The sequence below is a fragment of the Alligator mississippiensis genome, chromosome 2, assembly GCF_030867095.1.
Source record: "Alligator mississippiensis isolate rAllMis1 chromosome 2, rAllMis1, whole genome shotgun sequence".
Lineage (NCBI taxonomy): Eukaryota > Metazoa > Chordata > Crocodylia > Alligatoridae > Alligator > Alligator mississippiensis.
This window is the reverse complement of record NC_081825.1, coordinates 169,196,605-169,216,417: the sequence shown is the minus strand read 5'-3', so window position 1 is coordinate 169,216,417 and position 19,813 is coordinate 169,196,605. Positions and strand designations below refer to the sequence as shown.

General features: G+C 50.6%; 1 protein-coding gene across 6 annotated transcripts in view; it reads left to right on the top strand.

The window, feature by feature from the left end:
• RBPMS (RNA binding protein, mRNA processing factor) overlaps positions 1 to 19,813 on the top strand; it is a 196,358-nt gene that overhangs the window by 73,140 nt on the left and 103,405 nt on the right. For all 6 annotated transcript variants that reach the window (XR_009459964.1, XR_009459963.1, XR_002092327.2 and 3 more), the window contains one exon: positions 8,133 to 8,210. Coding sequence is in view for 1 of the 6 variants with exons in the window: in XM_059722392.1 (XP_059578375.1) it covers positions 8,133 to 8,210 (78 nt within the window). In the remaining 5 variants the exon portion in view is untranslated. Of the gene's footprint in view, positions 1 to 8,132; positions 8,211 to 19,813 lie in introns of those variants that run through there.

Below are 19,813 nucleotides of genomic sequence, written 5' to 3'. Positions count from 1 at the left end.
TTTAGACCCTCTTCCAATAAGTCTCCCATGCTAGGTACAAAGGAGAACTTTATTGGTTACCAGGAGTAGGTTTGGGATAGGGTACAGGGTAGAGCAATATCAGAGAAATACCTTAGAGCAAACAGTGGCATGGTAGCCTTTGATCATGCGTCTGAGCTACTGCAAGCTATATATCTAGTTAGATCTCAAGTAGCTTACTCACAAGTATCATCCAGAGGCAGGTGGAAATTCCCTCTGGAGGCATGGAGAGTGACCATGAATTTCAAGAGGGAGAGAGAGTTTCAGGTGGTTTAGCTTCTCTGAGTTTTCATCATGGCAGTCCTTAATTTATATAGACCTCATGACCTCATTTGTCTGATCCAATGAAGGCCAGCAACTGCTGGCTGCCAGCCAACCAATTTGAAATGCATTACTGGTCGCCGGGTAGATTGGCAGGGTCTCTAGCCCCCTCCCAGTCAAGTTGGCATTACTTAGAACAATAGGGAGTTTAAAGCCCTGACCCAGGTATGTGTGGCCAGTCACATAGGCAGAGGGAGCAGGTTTCCCCCTGCCTCTGGAACATGTCCAGCTTAGATTACAACTCAGGGTTACCTGAAGCCAATGGTGCAGAGGTGCCTGCTCTTTGCAGCGACCATGGTAACCAAAATGTCAGATAGCAGAATTTGGGGAGAGACAGGGATGATATTCTGCCACAGGGTGTGTTCCAGATCTGTGATAGGCACCAGGGGAGACTGCTATCATAGAAGTCAGCTGGCCAGCTATGCATCCCTTGAGAGTTGCCAGGGGCTAGGAACATTCTTAGCTGTCCAGTTTCTGTATTCTGGTTAGCACATGTGCCACCTTTTCTGTTCATTCTGTGTAGATCAAGGGTGGGCAATTATTTTGGGTGGAAGGCCGCTTAATGAGGTTTGGTGAGCTTTTGAGGGCCCCTTGACAGTGGTCCCTCCCCCTGGTCACCATCTTGGTACTGGAAGTCCAACCCCCTAAACCCTGACTTTTTCCATGAGAAGTCCCTCCCCTTGCCCCTCGCCTGCAGAAATACTCCTTTTGGGAGTGGGGGTTGCTATCTTAGAGCCAGAGTAAAACAAATCACGCACTAAAAGTCAAACACCTACTATAACGTTTTAATTTTATTACAAAAAATATTTTTGTCATGATTTGCATTTGTGTACTGTATATAGAGGTGATTGAATAATAACTCAAAAATAAATTCTTAGTCTTTTATATTGTGGAGGGGTGGTTGGGGGGTATGTATATGGTAGGTGTGTGTGTATCGTGGGGTGTGAGGGGTGTATGGTGGGATATGTGTGTGGGGGTGTGTACGGTGGGGTGTGAGGGGGTATATGTGGTGGAGTGTGGGGGGTTTGTGATGTGGTATGGCTCTGTGTGAGGGGGGCATAGGGTATGTTGGGGGGTTGTGTGGTGTTTGTGGAGTGTGGGTGCGTGGCTCTGGAACACCGTCCTCTCCTGCAGTCCACGCAGGCAACGCTGGGTGTGTGGCATTTGTGGGGTGTGAGGGAGGGTGGAAGGGATGTGGGGACCCTCTCCACACTCCCCCCCCCATGGTGTAGCAGCAGGCAGGACTGCTCAGGGTGCTGGTGCCTGGCTCTGGTCAGCACTGCACATTACAGCACGGAGTGCAGCCCCCACCAGGCAGTCTCTATCGCCAGAGCTCCCTGCACTCCCGAGGTAGCAAAGGGAAGCCCCATGTGCTGGAGCCAGCTGCTTTCCCCGCCCCAGCCAGCTTGAGTGCCTGGGGCTTTCCTTCGGTGCCTAGGGCTTCCTTCCCATGCCACACGAGTGTGGGGAGTGCCGGGCCAGAGGGTGCTGCGCTCCTTGCTGTGATGAGCAGCGATGGCCAGAACGAGGCATCAGTGCCGAGTACAAGCACCACTGCCTGCTGCTGCTCCTGCTGCCTGCCCAGGCTGAGTGCCATGGGAGTGTAGGTGGGGTCCCCACACCTCCCCCATCACACCCATACACTGCCCAGCTGAGCTCCATGCTGCACTCTGCACTGCTGTCAGCCCCATGCTCCCGCCCAACTGCAGCCCTGTCCCTGCCCTCCTGCATGCCTACTTGTTGCCAGAGAAAGCAGGACATGAGGAAGCCTGCAGCAGCAGCCCTACCCGGTGCTAGTGGGGCCGAGCCCTTCCGCCCCACTAGCATAATAAGTACGTTGGGGGCGGGTGTAGGCCCCTTGCTCCCACCCTCGTGGGTGGAAGGGCTGGGCAGGGTACAATTTGTTGGTGGGTCCCACAGGCCAGTTGAAAGTGCCTGGTGGGCCAGATGTGGCTTTTGTATTTTGCCCACCCTGGTTTAGATTCTTCATCACCAGAGTATGTGAGCATATTAGCATAAAGTGGTTAGAACTGGGAGAGAGACACTGGGGCCATGAAGATAAAAAGTGTGTTTCCATAAACCTTGACAGCCAACCTGCTCTATCACCTGTGAGAATCCTTTCCATGCCAGCCTTGTTCCTGTGTACTCAGTTTCCTGTTTTGGAAAGTGGATTATTTCGGTGTCTCCACGTGTGTCGGTTAACAGGGATTTGAACTGAAAAATGAGTGGTGCTGGTAAGCTAAAAGTGCTGCTTTGCCAGTTACACAAGGCACGGGTTTCCGGCTGGACGTGGGGTGGGGGCGGTGGTGGCAGCCGCATTTGGAGTAGGGGACAAAGGGATGGCAGTGGCCACATGGGGGCCAGGGCAGGGTGGCTGGAGCCACTGCATGGTGGCTGCAGCCCTAGGAGTGGCCGATGGGCTACACCATGTTCTTCCTCCCACCCCTTCCTTAGTTCCAACCTTCCTCCCTCCCTCACTGATGATTTTTCCCCGATTTAAACTGATTTTTTCCTTTTCTTCCTTTTATCCTGATCTCATCCCGGTTTTTATGTTTTGAAAATAATTCCCAGAATTTCTTGGATTCTTTTTAAAATAAAAACTGAGAATGCAGAACACTACCCATAACAGATGCCAATGCTCAGCTGAGTATAGGGATCTGGCATGAAGCAGCCCAGGGTCTGGGACAGTTATCTCCTACCTATCTGATCAGTGGGATCAGGCTGGAGGCAGCACCAGGTTCTGGACCTGGTGCACCCATCCAGTACCCAAGGCAGATCGCGGGGTGGGAGTTTACCATGAGCCCACCATCAGAGTGTTTTCCCAATTTGTTTTACTGTGTCCCAGGCATTTAAAAAGCAGGACTACAGCTGAGAGCCCTGGCTGTATGCCTGCTTTAAGCTCCCAGAACACCTTTGGAACCGTCAGCTAGAGAGCTCCCAGCTCCACAGCTGCCTGTGTGGATCAGCACATGGGGAGCTTTACAGTGCACCTGCAGTTGGGATCTAATCCCTGATCTCAACCACTGCGCTCCCTGCCGCACGCTTATGGTCTAACAGGAGACATGACTGTTGGGATCAGGGATCAGATCCCATCGCATCATTAAATGAATATGTGCTAGGGGTCTTAGATAGCTCTGGAAAATGCTTTATGTTGTAGAAATTTTTGGAAACTAGAATAAAAGTGACTTTATATGGAAAAGCATCTCTGATCTCCACACAGGTTGAAAATGTCCATAGTACTAATAATCTGTAGAGTGCCTAGACAGTAAAAGGTGATGATGGAAGACTGGTATCCCTGGGAGCAAAGGCGAAGTGGTGTGTGTGTGTGTGTGTGTATTAATTTTCTAGGTGTTTATAATGCTTATATCAGAGCTGGGCCTGGGGGGCAAGGTGGGAAGAGGGAGGACCCCAGGAAGTATAGGAGAGAAGATTCTGTTTGTCAACAGCCACGTCCAAATACTTTCATGCCACCACCTGCACGTGAAGCCTTCTCCACATTAGGGTAAAACCTAACAGAAAGAAGCATAATTCTCAATGGAAATGACTTTGAATACATCTGGCCCAGTTGGGCCATATGCGCCCACTCCTAAGCCCATATATTTAGGGGCACAGTTCCTAAACTTTCAGCTATAGGAAGTCGTTGACATTAGAGGTGCACTGATACATCAGTTTGATATTGGATCAACACCGATATAAAGAAAATTGACTATATTGGAAATCAGCCTGATGTGGTTGATTAATTTGGCTGATAAATGCCCGTGCATATGCGCAGCCACAGTGCAGCACACAGGCAGCAAGGAGCACGGCCGGGCAGCTTGGAGAGCTGTATGCAGCTAATAAGACTGTTGTGGTGAAAGGGGAAGGGAGAGGGAAAGAGCATGGAGAAAGGTAGATCAATACCCCCCATGGTGAGGGAGGGGCTGGGGCTGGGGCTGGAGTAGGCTCTGCGCTGCGCTTCAGATGGGGTGGGACAGAGCCGCAGGTGATCTAAGGTGTGGGGGCCGCTCATCTGGGAGTGCATGGGGGGCATGTGTGCTGGGAGGTGGCTACAGGGAGGGGCTGCAGCCACCCCAGGTTTCACTGTCGCCCCCTCCCAGTGCCACCACCCACCCACCCTGAGCACAGCGCAGCTCAGCCACTGGCCCCAGCTCCCCCACCCCCTACAGCTGCAGCCCCCCATCCCACCCAGATCTGGGGGCACATGCCCCTGCCCCCCATGCTTCCTGGACAGGTGGTGGGAGCAGCAGCAGGAGCCCCACTGGATGAGCGGGCAAGCACCAGACGAGCCGCCAAACAAGTGGTGTGCAGCCGTGGGAGCCTCCCCACACCCTGTGCCCCCCAGACGAACCGCGGCTCTGTCCCAGGCCTGCCCCCCCCCCGACTGGGCAGCGCTTGCCCCAGCCCCACTCCTCCCCCACCATGGGGTCCTTGATCTGCCCCCCCACACCCCTTCTCTCCTCTTTCACCGCAACAGACTATCAGCTGCACGCAACTGTATCAAAATTCAGATCATTATCATCTAATATGCCTCCTTAAAAATTGGCTATCGGTATTGGCCTCCAAAATGTCTATTAGTGCACCCCTACTTGACATATGACCATCAATCTAAAATTTGTTTTAAAATACTTCTGGCACCAGATCCTCTGGAGGTTCCCATCTACAAAGTTATCTGCCTTATGGCAATGTTTTTAAGAAATGTCTCTTTCGAAAGACATGTCAGCCTGAATTTTTTTCAGAGATGTTGCATCAAAAAACTGCAGAGAAAATTCAAAGCCTATAAAAACAAAACAAGTTTGAAAGTACACCTTATTTGTCTATCTATTCAAAGGGGGAAACTGGAATTTACGCTCTATTTTTAACTTGCCTTTTGAACTCATCCCTAACTGTAGAAACACTAGCAGGAACCTCCATCATGTTGAGGAATTTTTGCATGCTTCCCAAAGTGAGCAGTATTGTTTGAAATACAGACAGAATATTGCCATTTTCAGTACTTTTTAAGTTGGTCAAATCTGAACAGATTTGTACGAGGGCAGCAAAATACACCTTGCTGACCCAAGGTATATCTCCCTGCTAGATTACAGAGGACTAGTGCAAACAATGTTAGTTTAAAATGCCTCAATGTTAGTTTAAAATGCCTCAAAAATGCGAAGTTGCTGTCAGCTCTACTTTTACACAGTAACAACTATAACATCTCCTTCAAAGTAGTAGTAGAAGAACTACCCAATACATTTGGGCTTAATACAGCAGGATCTGAAGGTGATGGATGGTACCTGCAATATTTATTTCTCTTGCTTCCCCCATTTGTATATCAAGCTATTAAAGACATCTGAAGGATGTTTTAATTAAGCAGTTAATCGAACACTAATGCTGTTTACTTTTACCTACCTAAATGGCACTTGTGTAGCTGCAAGTTTTGGCACTTTTGCACAGATTATGCATTGTTTATGCATCTGTCCAGCTTCTACACTTCCCTACTGGGCACAGTCAGTAGGCTACACTCTGGCTATGTAAGTGCCTAGGTACACATGTAATTCTGGGTAAGTTTTGAAACTTTAATTGCAAAGAAAACGATGACTAGCTAGCGTGGGGAGAGCGCACCCACCTTTTAACTTAAAAGCCTAAATGGTAGGGCAATTGCCAGGGAACATAAAACCCAGGTTCTCAGGCCCTCCCTCAGAGCTGGTATGAACCTATGTCACTCACTGCCCAGCAAAGTGCTGTAACTACTGGGCTGTGGAGTATACCGGGGTGGACAAAGTACGACCTGTGGGCCAGATCTGGCCCTCCAGGCATGTTCATCTAGCCCATGGGCACCCACCAACAAATCGTACCCCACCCAGCCCTTCCACCCACAAGGATAGGAGTTAGGTGCCCACATATACCCGACCCCTCCCCAACATACCTTATTGCGCCTCACTCCCACCCTCATGGGCGGAAGGGCCCAGCCTGGCCAGCAGCAGTTTCCAGGTGCGGATGCTGCTGCCACTGCTGCAATCACCTCGGGGGGATCTGCTGTGCTTCCCCAGTGTCCCACTTGCTCTGGGCAGGAGGTAGGGAAGTGATGGGGGCAGGGCAGGGGTGGGGGTGGAGGGCAGGGCAGGGCAGGGGGAAGTGATGGGGGCAGGGCAGGGGCTGTCAGCAGTGTGGAGCCCTTACCCAAGGGGCGGCAGGAGTATAGAGCTCAGCTGAGCAAGGTGTGGGTGTGAAGGAGAGTGGGGGGTATGGGGACCCCCCCACACACAGCATGCAGTCCCCACTGCCAGCAGCAGCAGCTGGCAGGGGCAGTCAAGGAGCTTGTGTCCCACAGGCAGTGGCTCCAGCCAGCGCTGTACGTGGAGGCAAGGAGCACAGACTGTCCAGCCCACCTCTATTGCAGGGGATACGCATGGCACACCTTCATCTCCCACACTTGCGCAGCCCTGGGGGAAGCCCCTCACTGAAGCCGGCTGCCTTTCCCGCCCCCTGCTGTGGAGGTCCCAGGGCTCTGGGGGACGCAAGGGGGTGGGGAAAGCAGCCAGCTCCAGTGCAGGGCTTCCCCTGGAGAAAGTGCGGGAGCTGCAGGCACACCGTGTGGAGCCCCTGAGATAGCAGCAGGCCAGGCAGGCTGCTCTTCCCACCCCTTCATGCAGCACGGGCTGGAGCTGTATAAGGCAGGTGCCAGCTCCTGTGCAGGGCACGAGTACCCCAGGCACCCCTGCCAGCTGCTGCTGCTGGCAGTAAGGGTTGTGCATCATGTGGGGGAGTGTGTGGGAGGTTCCCACACCCTGGCACCACAGTCTCCCCACATACGTACCCCCACCCCAACCGCACCCCACACTTCCACACACAATATACAAGAGTAAAATTTTATTTTTTATTTATTATGCAATACCCTCCTATATACAGTATGAAAACACAAATCATGACAATTTTTATTGTAATAAAATTAAAATAGGTTATAGTAAGCATTTGACTTTTAGTGTGTGATTTGGTTTTTTTTCTGGTTCCAAGGTGGCAACCCTTCCCTCCCAAAAAAAGTATTTCCAAGGGGCAAAGGGAAGAACTTCTGATGGCAAAGGTCAGGGGTTAGGGGGCTGGACTTCTGGTCCCAATATGGCAACCAAGGGCTGGGGCTACCCATACGGGCCTTGGCAGCTCACCAAAACTCGTTAGCGACCATCAAAGCAAAATAATTGCCCTCCCCTGGATTGGCCATTGCCCTGAGCACCCTCCAGCCCTCCTCTTGAAGATGGACCACTAGAAAGCCTGGAAGCCCAAAGAGAAGAGTATGTGGAACCAAGAGAAGAAACCAGAGGGTGGGCAACTTGGTGAGATGGATGTTGCCCTAAAAAGAAGGGGATTCTGGCCCTGGCCTCTGTACTCAATAGTTCAAAGTGTCTCACTGTTGCTTATTCATTTTTAAATTAAATGCAAGATAAAGTGATGCTCTGAGCATTGCTTAGCTTGTACTTGTTGTTTTGAGCACTTTATTGAGAAGCAGGAGAAGGAACTTCAGACCCACTCTGGATGAGGAGCCTTGTGTCTCCTGTTCCCTAGACAAGTGCCTGAGACGCTAGAAAATTGGGCTAGAAGCGGGGGCCCTCATCTTTGATTTCACCCATAGGGCAGTTGTATTCTGCCACAGGTAGATGTAGAATCCAGATACTATGCAAGGGCCAGACATTGCAGTTACATGCTTATGTAAGTGCTACTTACAGATGTAAAGGATTTTACCTTTAGTGTGTAGAATAACTTGATTGTTTCAAATTATGGTAAACAGGACCCTCTGTGAACCACCTGTCTTTTATTTCTAGGTCAGGACACTCTTTGTGAGCGGCTTGCCTCTGGACATCAAGCCTCGGGAGCTGTATCTGCTTTTCAGACCATTCAAGGTACCGTATCTCAACACTACCGAAGTGCTGGCATCTGAGTATTACTCACATTACTGTGTCTGAAATGCTCCTCCATACAATCTTAACAATGTAGTCACTTCTTGTACACCTAAAAGCAGAAAAAAATGCAGGAGACCTTAATAGATCTGAGAAATAAAAAGTGACCCCCCCCCCCCCACCACCACTGTGGCAGATCATGGAGCTGAGAGAGGTATCCCAGGCTCCGCCACAGATCTTAGCAGTAGACCTCATCTTAGTGTAGTAATTAGAAATCGAAACTAGGTTTGTGATTAAGGCACTGGGATGGGACTCGAGAAATCTAGGTCTCAAGACTCCCATGGATATCCAGTTTTTACACAGGGGAAGTTCTCTACAACTAATGGTCAGTAATGATGAGGTGTTGCAGCTCTCATTAACTTCAGTTGGGTGCTCCATCATTTCTGACAGCCTTTAATTTCTATCTGCTTCCATCCTCCATTTGTTCAGTGAGGACAACACCCTTCTCAGTGGACTGTTGTGATGAGAAATTCACCTATGTTGATGATATACTTGGGTATTACAGTCATGAGAGATATAGAAATACCTATACTGAAATAGTGGTAGCATCCCCTGCATTAGGCAGGGCTCTATTTTATCACTGAAGAAGTAGCTTATCTCCTGTTTCCATACAACACCCCCACCCCCTCTGCCTAGCTCTCCAAACTCTGCCTAGCTTGGCAGTAACTGCCAACTGAAGGGAACTAAAAACTGTCTCTTCATATTTGCAGGTATAACAACCAAGGACAGAGGAACTGTTTAAAATAATCCAGGATGGTGAAACTAACAATAATATGTTGTTAAGCTCAGAATTCTGTAGAACAGGGGTGTCAAACACAATCTGTGAACTGAATCTGGCCCGCAGGTCTTATTGTCCCAGCTACTGGTAGGGATGTGAAAAGTTAAACAGTTAATAAGACCAGTGATAATCAGTTGGCTTACTGGTTATTGCTTAGTTTGAGGAGGGTGCAGTCTAGCAGGGAAGGGGGAAGGGGAGGGAAGCTCCGCGGTGCCCCAGCAGGAACCAGAAGATGGCAGGGCAGGTGGGAGGGAAGAGGGAGGAGTAAGGAGGAGGGAAGGGGGAACTAGTACCCATAGCCTAAGAGGAAAACAACAGGCAGCCTAATGATTCATCAATTAAGCAATTAGCTGCTTGTCCACAAATGCTCCCTCCTTCCCAGAGCAGGACTTCACCTTGGGTTGCCACCCCTCCCAGATTGGCTGGGAGTCTACCGGAATTGACATTGATCTCCCAGTGACTGTTGAAAGAAATCTGGGAGATTGATATTGTGAATGGGTTGAACAGTACAATAAATGACTAGAAGTGCATTGACTGTGGAATAAACTTCCTCCAGAGGTGGTGCAGTCACCTACCCTGGAGGTTTTCAAGAGGAGACTAGACAGTCACCTCATTGGGGTCACCTATCCCCGGTTGTCTTCCTTCCTAGAGCAGGGGGGCTGGACCCAGTGTCTTGCAAGGTTCCTTCCAGCCCCTAACAATTTATGAACTGTGAAAGAGCAGCTTGTCCAGCAGGTGAGGGGCAGGGTAGGTGCTTCCTGCTGCTACACACACCCCGGCAGGGCATGGGGGGGCATGTGCCCCTGGATCTGCATGCGGGGCGGGGGCGGGGGCAGGGGCAGGCTGAGGCGGGGGTGGACCTGGTAGTACAAAGAGATGCGATTAGTAAGACAAGACCTACCTGCAACAAAGCCATGCTGGCTGTCATTCAGAATCTTACCTTCCATGAGTGTATCGCACATAAATTCTTTAATGAGCTTTTCCATGATTTTCCCTGGGAGGGAGGTTAGGCTAATTGGCCTATAGTTGCCCGGGCCCTCCCTCTTCCCCTTCGTGAAGATGGGCATACTGTTGGCCCTCTTCCAGTCCTTAGGGATTTTCCCTGTGTGCCACGATTTCTGAAAGAGCTTTGCCAGGGGTTCTGCAATAACCTCAGCCAGCTTCATCAGCACCCTTGTGTGAAGTCCATCCAGTCCTGCTGACTTATAAATGTCTAGCTTATGTCTAGAAATGTCATGGCTCAGTCCCACTTTCTGCCCCAGTTGTGTATTGCCTGCCCCTGCCCCTGTCCCAGCCCCACTCTCTCCCTTACCACAGGGGCCTTGATATGCGCCCCCTACTCCCCTTCCTTCCCCCCTCACTGCTTTCCCCACCAACAGACTTACCAGCCAGGCACTGCTCTCCAAGCTGCCTGGCTGCATATTGGCAATTGGATCTGTATCTGCCAATACGGTTCGTTAAAAATCGTCCATTGGTATGGCCCCCCCCCTTTATAATCTCTATTGGTGCACCCCTATTAATGACATTACATCATGTTGGGGAAAAAATAAATCTCCCAGAATAGCTTCAGTCAGAGTTGGGAACCTTAACTTCACCTGGGCTATTTTGTTGTCCACCTGGGCTTGCCACCATCTCCTTCCCCCACCCCAGCCCGTCCTCAAAGGGCTCCAAAAGTGGCTCACAGCAGCAGCTGTATCCCTGTAGTTAACTATAGAAGGTTAAACAAATATTTTTTTAAAACAATATTTACATCCCTAGCTGCTGGAGCCCCTGTGGTAGCAGTGTTAATCCCAGCAATTTCGGCTTGGCTCCTGAGCCCAGCAGGTTAATGCCACTCAGCCCTCATCCTCCACCTACTTACTCACTGCTGAAATTGAGGTTTTTAGTTCAGCCTGTTGACTAAGATCAGCAGGGAAAAGGAACAGGGTGTGAGTGTTGGTGGTGTTAACCCCCTAGGTTCTGAAGTTTTGCCAAAACAGCAGCCTCAGCAAACATAGGGGGTTAACGCTGCTGCTGTTTGCAGGTTGTCTGGGCTGCAGGATGGCCCACAGTCTGCATCCAGTCTGTGGAGCACAACAACTTTGATATCCCTGGTGTAGATGAAGGATATCAACGGATCATCAGGCACTTTAAAAGTGCTATAAAAATTAAGAGACAAAGGACACATGATGCTATAATGCTACAAATCAACCCAAAACATATAACAATCAGGGCTGTCCAATTTCTAAGCACCCATTGGCTACACACCATGCAGATGCCCCCACTCCTCCCAAACAAGGTTTTTTGGGTAAATTTGATATCTTTTTAGACAAACTAAATAGTTGGAAAAATTGTTCTTTGCAAACTTTTGGTCACAAATATCCTCCGTTAGGCATACTGAGAGTCTGCTGGTGACTTGTGCCTTGATATGCCTGAAGAAGGGTGTTTGTGCCCGAAGGCTTGCAAAGAACAATTTTTCCAACTATTTTTTTGGTCTAATAAAAGATATCACATCTACCCAAAGAACCGTATCTGCCTGTGTCAGGGGCAGGCAATTATTTTGGCTGGAGGGCCGCTTAACAAGTTTTGGTGAGCTGCTGAGGGCTGCATGGGTAGCCCGACCCGTGACATTTGCCCTCCCCCTGGTTGACATTTTGGGACCCGAAGTCCAGCCCCCTAAGCCCTGACCTTTGCCACCGGAAGTCCCTCCCCTTCCCCTGGAAATACTGCTTTTGGGAGGGGGGGGTTGCCATCTTGGAACCAGAAAAAAAACAAATCATACACTAAAAGTCAAACACCTACTATAACCTATTTAAATTTTATTACAAAAAAATTGGCATGATTTGTGTTTGCATACTGTATATAGAGGGTATTGCATAATAAATAAAAAATAAAATCTTACTTTTGTATATTGTGTGTGGGGATGTAGGGTGTGGTTGGGGTTGGGGGGTGTGGTCGGGGTGTATGCATATTTGTTGGGATGTGGTGGTGTGTGGGGGGGTTGTGAGGGGATGTTGCTGTTGGTGTGTATATGTGGGGAGGTTGTGGGGCCAGGGTGTAGGAATCCCCCACACACTCCCCCACATGGCACACAGCCCTCACTGCCAGCAGCAGCAGCTGGAAGGGGTGTTTGGGGTTCTCATGCCCTGCACAGATGCCAGCACCTGGTGGCACGCAACTCTAGCCTGTGCTGCATGACGGGGCACGGAGTGCAGCCTGTCTGGCCCACCGCTATCTTAGGGGCTCTGTGCATTGTGCCTGTAGCTCCCACACTCACTCCAAGTGAAGCCTTGCACTGGAGCTGGCTGCCTTCCCCACCCCCTTGCTTCCCCCAGAGTCCTGGGACCTGCACAACAGGGGGTGGGGAAGGCAGCTGAAGGCATGCCGTGAATAGCCCCTGCAATACAGGACAGGTCGGGGAAGAAAGGGGGGGGGGGGGGTTGCACTTTATGTCAGTGAGCAATATACATCAACCCTCATCAAGACAGAATCCAAGGTTGAGGAAGTAGAAGGATTGTGGGTTAGGCTACATGGGGGGCAAGGAGAAAGGGATTTGATGGTAGGGGTCTGCTACAGAACCCCACACCAAGGGGAAGAAATAGATGCGGGGCTCTTGAGGCAACTCTCGGAGACCATAAAAGCTAAAGAGGCGGTAGTCATGGGGGACCTAAACTACCCGGACATCTGCTGGGAGACGCAGACAGCAAAGTCCCACCGCTCACGCAGGTTTCTAACCTGTGTACAGGACCTCCACCTGACACAGGAGGTACATGGTCCCACTAGGGGGAATGCCATACTGGATCTGGTATTGGCAACAGGGGATGACATGATATGGGACCTCCAGATTGGTAGCCATTTGGGAGACAGTGATCACCTAATAATAGAATTCAACATAAGATGTCGAGTGGGTAAAGTAACTAGTAGGGTGAAAGTGCTAGACTTTAGGAAAGCTGATCTCAATGCACTCAGGCGATTAGTCAAGGACGCACTGCAGAGTAGGAGTTTTGAAGGGATGGGAGCCCAAGAAGGGTGGCTGTGCCTAAAGGAAACGATCCTTTGGGCACAAAGCAAGACGATCCCCGAGCGAGGCAAAAGAGGGAAAGGGGCCAGGAGGCTTCCATGGCTGACCAGAGAAATCCAGGGCAGCCTAAGGGACAAAAGGGGAGCACATAAAAAGTGGAAACAAGGTGAGATCACTAAAGATGAATATACCTCCTCTGCTCGTGCTTGTAGGGAGGCAGTTAGACGGGCCAAAGCTACCATGGAGCTGAGGATGGCAACCCAAGTAAAAGACAACAAGAAATTGTTTTTTAGATATATAGGGAGTAAAAGGAAGGCCCAGGGAGGAATAGGACCCCTGCTAAATGGGCAGAAACAATTGGTGACAGACAGGGGGGACAAGGCTGAACTCCTCAACGAGTTCTTTGCCTCAGTGTTCCTAAGCGAGGGGCACGACAAGTCTCTCACTGGGGTTGTAGAGAGGCAGCAGCAAGGCGCCAGACTTCCATGGTAGACCCTGAGATGGTGCAGAGTCACTTGGAAGAACTGGATGCCTTTAAGTCGGCAGGCCCAGATGAGCTCCATCCGAGGGTCCTGAAGGCACTGGCCGACATCATTGCAGAGCCACTGGCGGGAATATTCGAACGCTCGTGGCGCACGGGCCAAGTCCCGGAGGACTGGAAAAAGGCTAACGTGGTCCCCATTTTCAAAAAGGGGAGGAAGGAGGACCCGGGCAACTATAGGCCAGTCAGTCTCACCTCCATCCTTGGTAAAGTCTTTGAAAAAATTATCAAGGCTCACATTTGTGAGAGCCCAGCAGGACAAATTATGCTGAGGGGAAACCAGCACGGGTTTGTGGCGGGCAGATCGTGCCTGACCAATCTAGTCTCTTTCTATGACCAGGTTACGAAACGCCTGGACACAGGAGGAGGGGTGGATGTCGTATACTTAGACTTCAGGAAGGCCTTCGATACGGTATCCCACCCCATACTGGTGAACAAGTTAAGAGGCTGTGATGTGGATGACTACACAGTCCGGTGGGTGGCGAATTGGCTAGAGGGTCACACCCAGAGAGTCGTGGTGGATGGGTCGGTCTCGACCTGGAAGGGTATGGGCAGTGGGGTCCTGCAGGGCTCAGTCCTTGGACCGATGCTCTTTAATGTCTTCATCAGTGACTTGGATGAGGGAGTGAAGTGTACTCTGTCCAAGTTTGCAGATGACACAAAGCTATGGGGAGAAGTGGACACGCCGGAGGGCAGGGAACAGCTGCAAGCAGACCTGGATAGGTTGGACAAGTGGGCAGAAAACAACAGGATGCAGTTCAACAAGGAGAAATGCAAAGTGCTGCACCTAGGGAGGAAAAATGTCCAGCACACCTACTGCCTAGGGAATGACCTGCTGGGTGGCACAGAGGTGGAAAGGGATCTTGGAGTCCACTAGGACTCCAAGATGAACATGAGCTGGCAGTGTGACGAAGCCATCAGAAAAGCCAATGGCACTTTATCGTGCATCAGCAGATGCATGACGAATAGGTCCAAGGAGGTGATACTTCCCCTCTATCGGGCGCTGGTCAGACCGCAGTTGGAGTACTGCGTGCAATTCTGGGCGCCACACTTCAAGAAGGATGCGGATAACCTGGAGAGGGTCCATAGAAGGGCCACTCGTATGGTCAAGGGCCTGCAGACCAAGCCCTACGAGGAGAGACTAGAGAAACTGGACCTTTTCAACCTCTGCAAGAGAAGGTTGAGAGGCGACCTTGTGGCTGCCTTTAAGTTCATCACGGGGGCACAGAAGGGAATTGCTGAGGTTTTATTCACCAAGGGGCCCCCGGGGGTTACAAGAAATAATGGCCACAAGCTAGCAGAGAGCAGATTTAGACTGGACATTAGGAAGAACTTCTTCACAGTTAGAGTGGCCAAGGTCTGGAACGGGCTCCCAAGGGAGGTGGTGCGCTCCCCTACCCTGGGGGTCTTCAAGAGGAGGTTAGATAAGCATCTAGCTGGGGTCATCTGAACCCAGCACTCTTTCCTGCCTATGCAGGGGGTCGGACTCGATGATCTATTGAGGTCCCTTCTGACCCTAGCATCTATGAATCTATGAATTCATTGGTGGGTGCCCATAGATGAAAGTGCCTGGAGGACTGGATCTGGCCCGTGGGCCGTATTTTGCCCACTCCTGGCCTATGTCTTTAGACCAACACAGCTACAACCCACTCCTACCATGCATCTGTGCTTCCTCCACCACCCATGCACTGCGTGCAGATCCTCCCAGCACTCACTACTGCACGGTGCACCCCCTACAATGCACTATGTGCCCCCCCCACCACTGCATTGGGTGTCCCTAGATTTTCCTTCAGCTCTTTGGGCTGTGTCATGCTGCACTCTCCCACCTCTTGGGGATGGGGCAAGCAATGAAAGCTGGAGGAGGAAGGGAGCTTGGAGATTCTGGCTGCTGTTGTAGTTAGAATGATTGGGGAAGTGGAAGCCAGGCAGGAGCTTAGGGGGATGCTACTTAACCATGGGCTGCCAGCTGAACAGCCCTGTGAAAAGTGATTCTGCATGAAGTGGGAACAACTGATGTGCTTCACTGAAGTGCTTTACACTTGCTCTCCCTGCCAGAGCATAACAGGGAGTTGGTCAGTCCACCAGAATCCAGCAGTGCTTTGCTTCTTCCCCCCAATTCTCCAAAGCGGCTTCTATGACTCTCTCTCCACTGTACTGCCTTGGGGTCATAGACTCAGTCCTGCATGTGACCTCATCTTTTTAAAAATAATCATGAAGACACACAGCAGCCATTTCCTGGGCCACCAACCTGGAAGCTTGGTCTCCGAAGTGTGGTGCAAGCACTCTTAAGCATCCACCTAGCTACCCACTGTATGGACTACCTACACCACAGGATATTTTTTGTCTGCAAAACACTCCACCAGCTAGAGGCAAGAGGAAGCTGTGAACCTTCTGCCCATCTCGGGTAATGAGAGCACTGAGTGTTCTTGCAGGAAGAGCCATTGGATCCAGGTCATGTATTAATAGATTTCAGCAGAGTAGGAAGCTCATGGGAATGCCGCCACTGGCATCCAAGGAAAAGGTCCTTGAAGGTACAGTACAAAAGAGCTTGTGATGCCAGTTGGGTTTTGGGCACCCCCTAGGTAACAGTCTCTTCCTATGAGGAGCTCTCACAGATGACATCTCCATTGGGTGAGAACTCCATTGGACCAGGGTTCCTCACCAACTCTGGGGTGTGTCCAGCAACATTAGTGATCCAGAACTGGAGGACTATAAGGTGGTTCCAGTCCACCCTCTGGCCCAGGAGCAGCCACAGAGGGGACAGGAGGATTCTGGGCAGTTCCTTCCATTTGGGACAGCCAAACAGGAGGTGTGCCAGCCCTCAGGACAGGACAGCTTGGATGGCACTGACATGTGGCAGGACCAGGCAACCATCCCATCATTGTCCCACCTGACTGCCTTGCCCTCATTCTCTCAGCTCTCTGGAGGGAATGCCTGCACAGCCAGAAACAGAACTTGATGGTAAGTAGCAGCCCATCCACACTCTGGCTACATCATTAGCCCCGCCGCTTACTCCCTCAAAAGTAGGCCTACTTTGTGCTAGGTCCAGGACATGGATGAACTGGCTAATGCAGGAGTGGGCAATTATTTGGGCCCAAGAGCTACCTGGGGAGTTTTGAGCTGTCATGGGTTGGGTCAGCACCCAATCCCCCTCCTGCAGCAACTCATCAAAACTCCCTCTGACGCTGCAGGTGGGTGGGGAGCAGACTTCAGGAGGAAGATGGGCAAGCAAGGCTGGGATCACGAGGCTGGATTGCAGGGCAGTGACAGCTCCTGAGGGGTCTGGGGTGTGGGTATGTGCATGTGTGTGTCTGTGGGAGAGGGGCTGCCTGGGCACTAGGTTCTGAGAGCCTGCCATGGGTGAGGGGAGAGAGTGGGGTTGGGGGGGTATGTGCATCAGAGCTTGCCCCAAGTGGTGCAGTCTGCACTGCCCATAAGGCACTCTGCATGGGGCCAACCCCTGCCTGCTCACGCCAGGGCACCCAGTGCCATGCTCCCACTGGTGCTCATGGCCTGGCCCAGCTGAGTGCTCCCCCCGCCTCCAGTGGCAGCTGCTGCTTCTGCCCTTGCTGCACTGCACTGCTCCCAGCAGGTGGGCAGGTGGGCAGCTTCCGCCGGGCAGTTCCTGCCCCACATGTAGGGCTCCAGCTCTAGTTCCTGGCTGCCTTTTGGTGGAATAGGGCAGGAGCCAGCCAGCTGAAGCTGAAGCTGCTTGCTTAGAGTAGCATAGCACAGCAGAGGCAAAATCAGGAGTAAGAACCACTGCTAGAGACAGAGGGAACAGAGCAGCACCCAGCTGTGGCTGCACCAGAAACAGCCCTGGTGGAAGCTGCGCATGCTGGCTGGGGCTGGGCTACTGGTACTAGCGGGAGCCTGGCACAGGCTGCCCCAGTGCAAGCGAGTTGGGCTTGGTCCCAGGCAGAGAGCCCTGGAGGTAGCCGCGGGCCAGATTCAGCTTGCAGGCCATATTTTGCCCACCCCTGAACTAATGTCTATCTGGGAGGCTGCCTTGGAAAGAGAAGCCAATTTTCCAATTCTCAAGAGAGGGTAAGGATAGGTATAGGCAGCCTATGGGGCAGTCAGGGACTTCGATGAGGGATGCTATCATCTTCTGAGTCATTAGGAGCACTTATTGCAGTCTGCTGAATCAGGGGATTGATTGTGGGGCTATCACCTTTCCTATTCTGCCCATTCATGTACTGTTGGGGTAGGAAGCTGGGGAGAATAGGAATGGGGAGGATAATGGAGATTTTTCTCTTGTTTCATTAGGAGACTCTTGTTTTGCCATTTCAGTAAGTTAGCAAGTCATTCAGACAATGGCAGTTTAACCCTCAGTTGTGTCCCTCCAAGTAGAGGTTAACATTGTCCACCTCCCTACCCCATTTCAGAGATGCATGCCGAACTGCATTTCCTACCCACAACTGAAAGCTCTCCCAAAATGGACCTGAGAGGCTGCAAGATCATGGGCAGTCATGTTCCCATCAGTCCTGTTGCCCACTATTAAGCCTTTGAATAGTAGTTGTCTTCCTTCCCCCCTGCATGTTTCCTCGTCCCCTCTGCCACCTGCCTTTGTGTCCCTACCTCTTCCCCAGGCCCAGTCCTGGGAACTGAATGGCTCATCCTGTCCCCATTCTAATTGCAGCACTTCTTCTACAGCACAGTTAAAACCAGCCATCTGTCCATTCAGTCACTCAGACCCTTGCAGTTTTAAATATCCTGGGAAGATTTGTAGGCTGTATCTAGGGCAAGACAGTATGCAGACAGGAGGAAGAGAGGCTCCTGGAGCTTCACTAACAGGGTACACAAGGGAGCATTTCCACTTCAGTAGGGAGGCCATTGAAGGACAACAGGAGATGATTTTCAGAGAGCAGCAGAGTGAAAATTTCAGTGGAGAGGCCTTGCAGGTCATGCACCAAGGTTAATGATTTTCAGCCAGGATGACATGGCACCCTAGGATGCTATAAGATCCTTTTAAAGGTGTCACGGATTGGCACACAATATTAGCACTGTTAGGTATGCAGACACCCACATATAATTCAGAAGATAAACCCACATATTTCAAATTAGAATACATAGTATCCAAAAAATTCTGACCTGATGTGGTCTTTCTGAGATTTTTGCAACAGAAGAATTGCGCTAATATTTTCCCGTAGTCAAACAATGAGTTAAAATTAATACTCGGCATTTTCAAAGGTTCTAAAAAGTCTAGGAAGGTTGAGAATCACTGGCCTAGGTGTTTCAGGAGGTTGATGCTGGCAATTGGTGAATCATCTTGTGATTGCAAATGAACAACTAGCACTTGGGCACTGATGAGCTCATCATTTATCCCAGGGTGGAGTACTCTGACTTCCTTGGGAGGTACTCATGTAGCCCAACTCTTACAATGAGAGGCACCCCCCGCCTTTTTTTTTTCCTTTGAGGTGTTCCTGTAACTTGCTTTGCCCTTATAGATCACCTGTAGGTTTTAAGCCAGGACCATTCTCCCAAGCAGTAAAAGACTGCAGGCCAGAGGACTTCCACCAGCTGTGGCATACATACAGAGGCTATCAGTACAAATGATTGCCACATTATCATGCTATCAATTTTGGCAGCCAGCAAATGTAAGAAGATTGTTGGGAACATCAGGATTTGGGTAGAAAGAATGTCCCTGCCCTCTCCAATCCACCCTCACAAAATCCAGAGAGAAACCCACTTGTGCCCTCTCCATCTTGACCCCATATCCTAGGGCTACTAATGGCAGCCCATGCACCTGAGGGTGACAGATGAATAGGACCCTGTCCCAGAGCCTAGATGCAGATATACTGACCATACTGGGAGACTGTAGCAAATATGAAGAGACTCCTGATATGGAATGCAAAAACTTGCTTGGAAGTTCATTGATTATCACTAGTTTGCACAAGTTTAACAGTGATTCCTGGAACTCATTACTCCAGTGTGTTGTAGAAGCTGAGAATTTAACTAGGTTCAAAAGAGGTTTAGAAAAACTTATGCAGGATAGGTCCATCCTTGGGTATTAAACACGATAGGATTGCTAACTCCATATAAGCATTGTGTAGGCTTCTCAAATGCTAGAAGCTGTAGAATGAGAAGATCAGGGGACAGATCAGTCTGGATAGGTCCTGCATAAATACTCTTTCCTTTAACATTGGCACTGTGTCACTGTGAGATGCAGTAAACTGGTCCAGAAGGACCTGTGGCCTCATCCAGTTCTTATGTCACTTCTTATG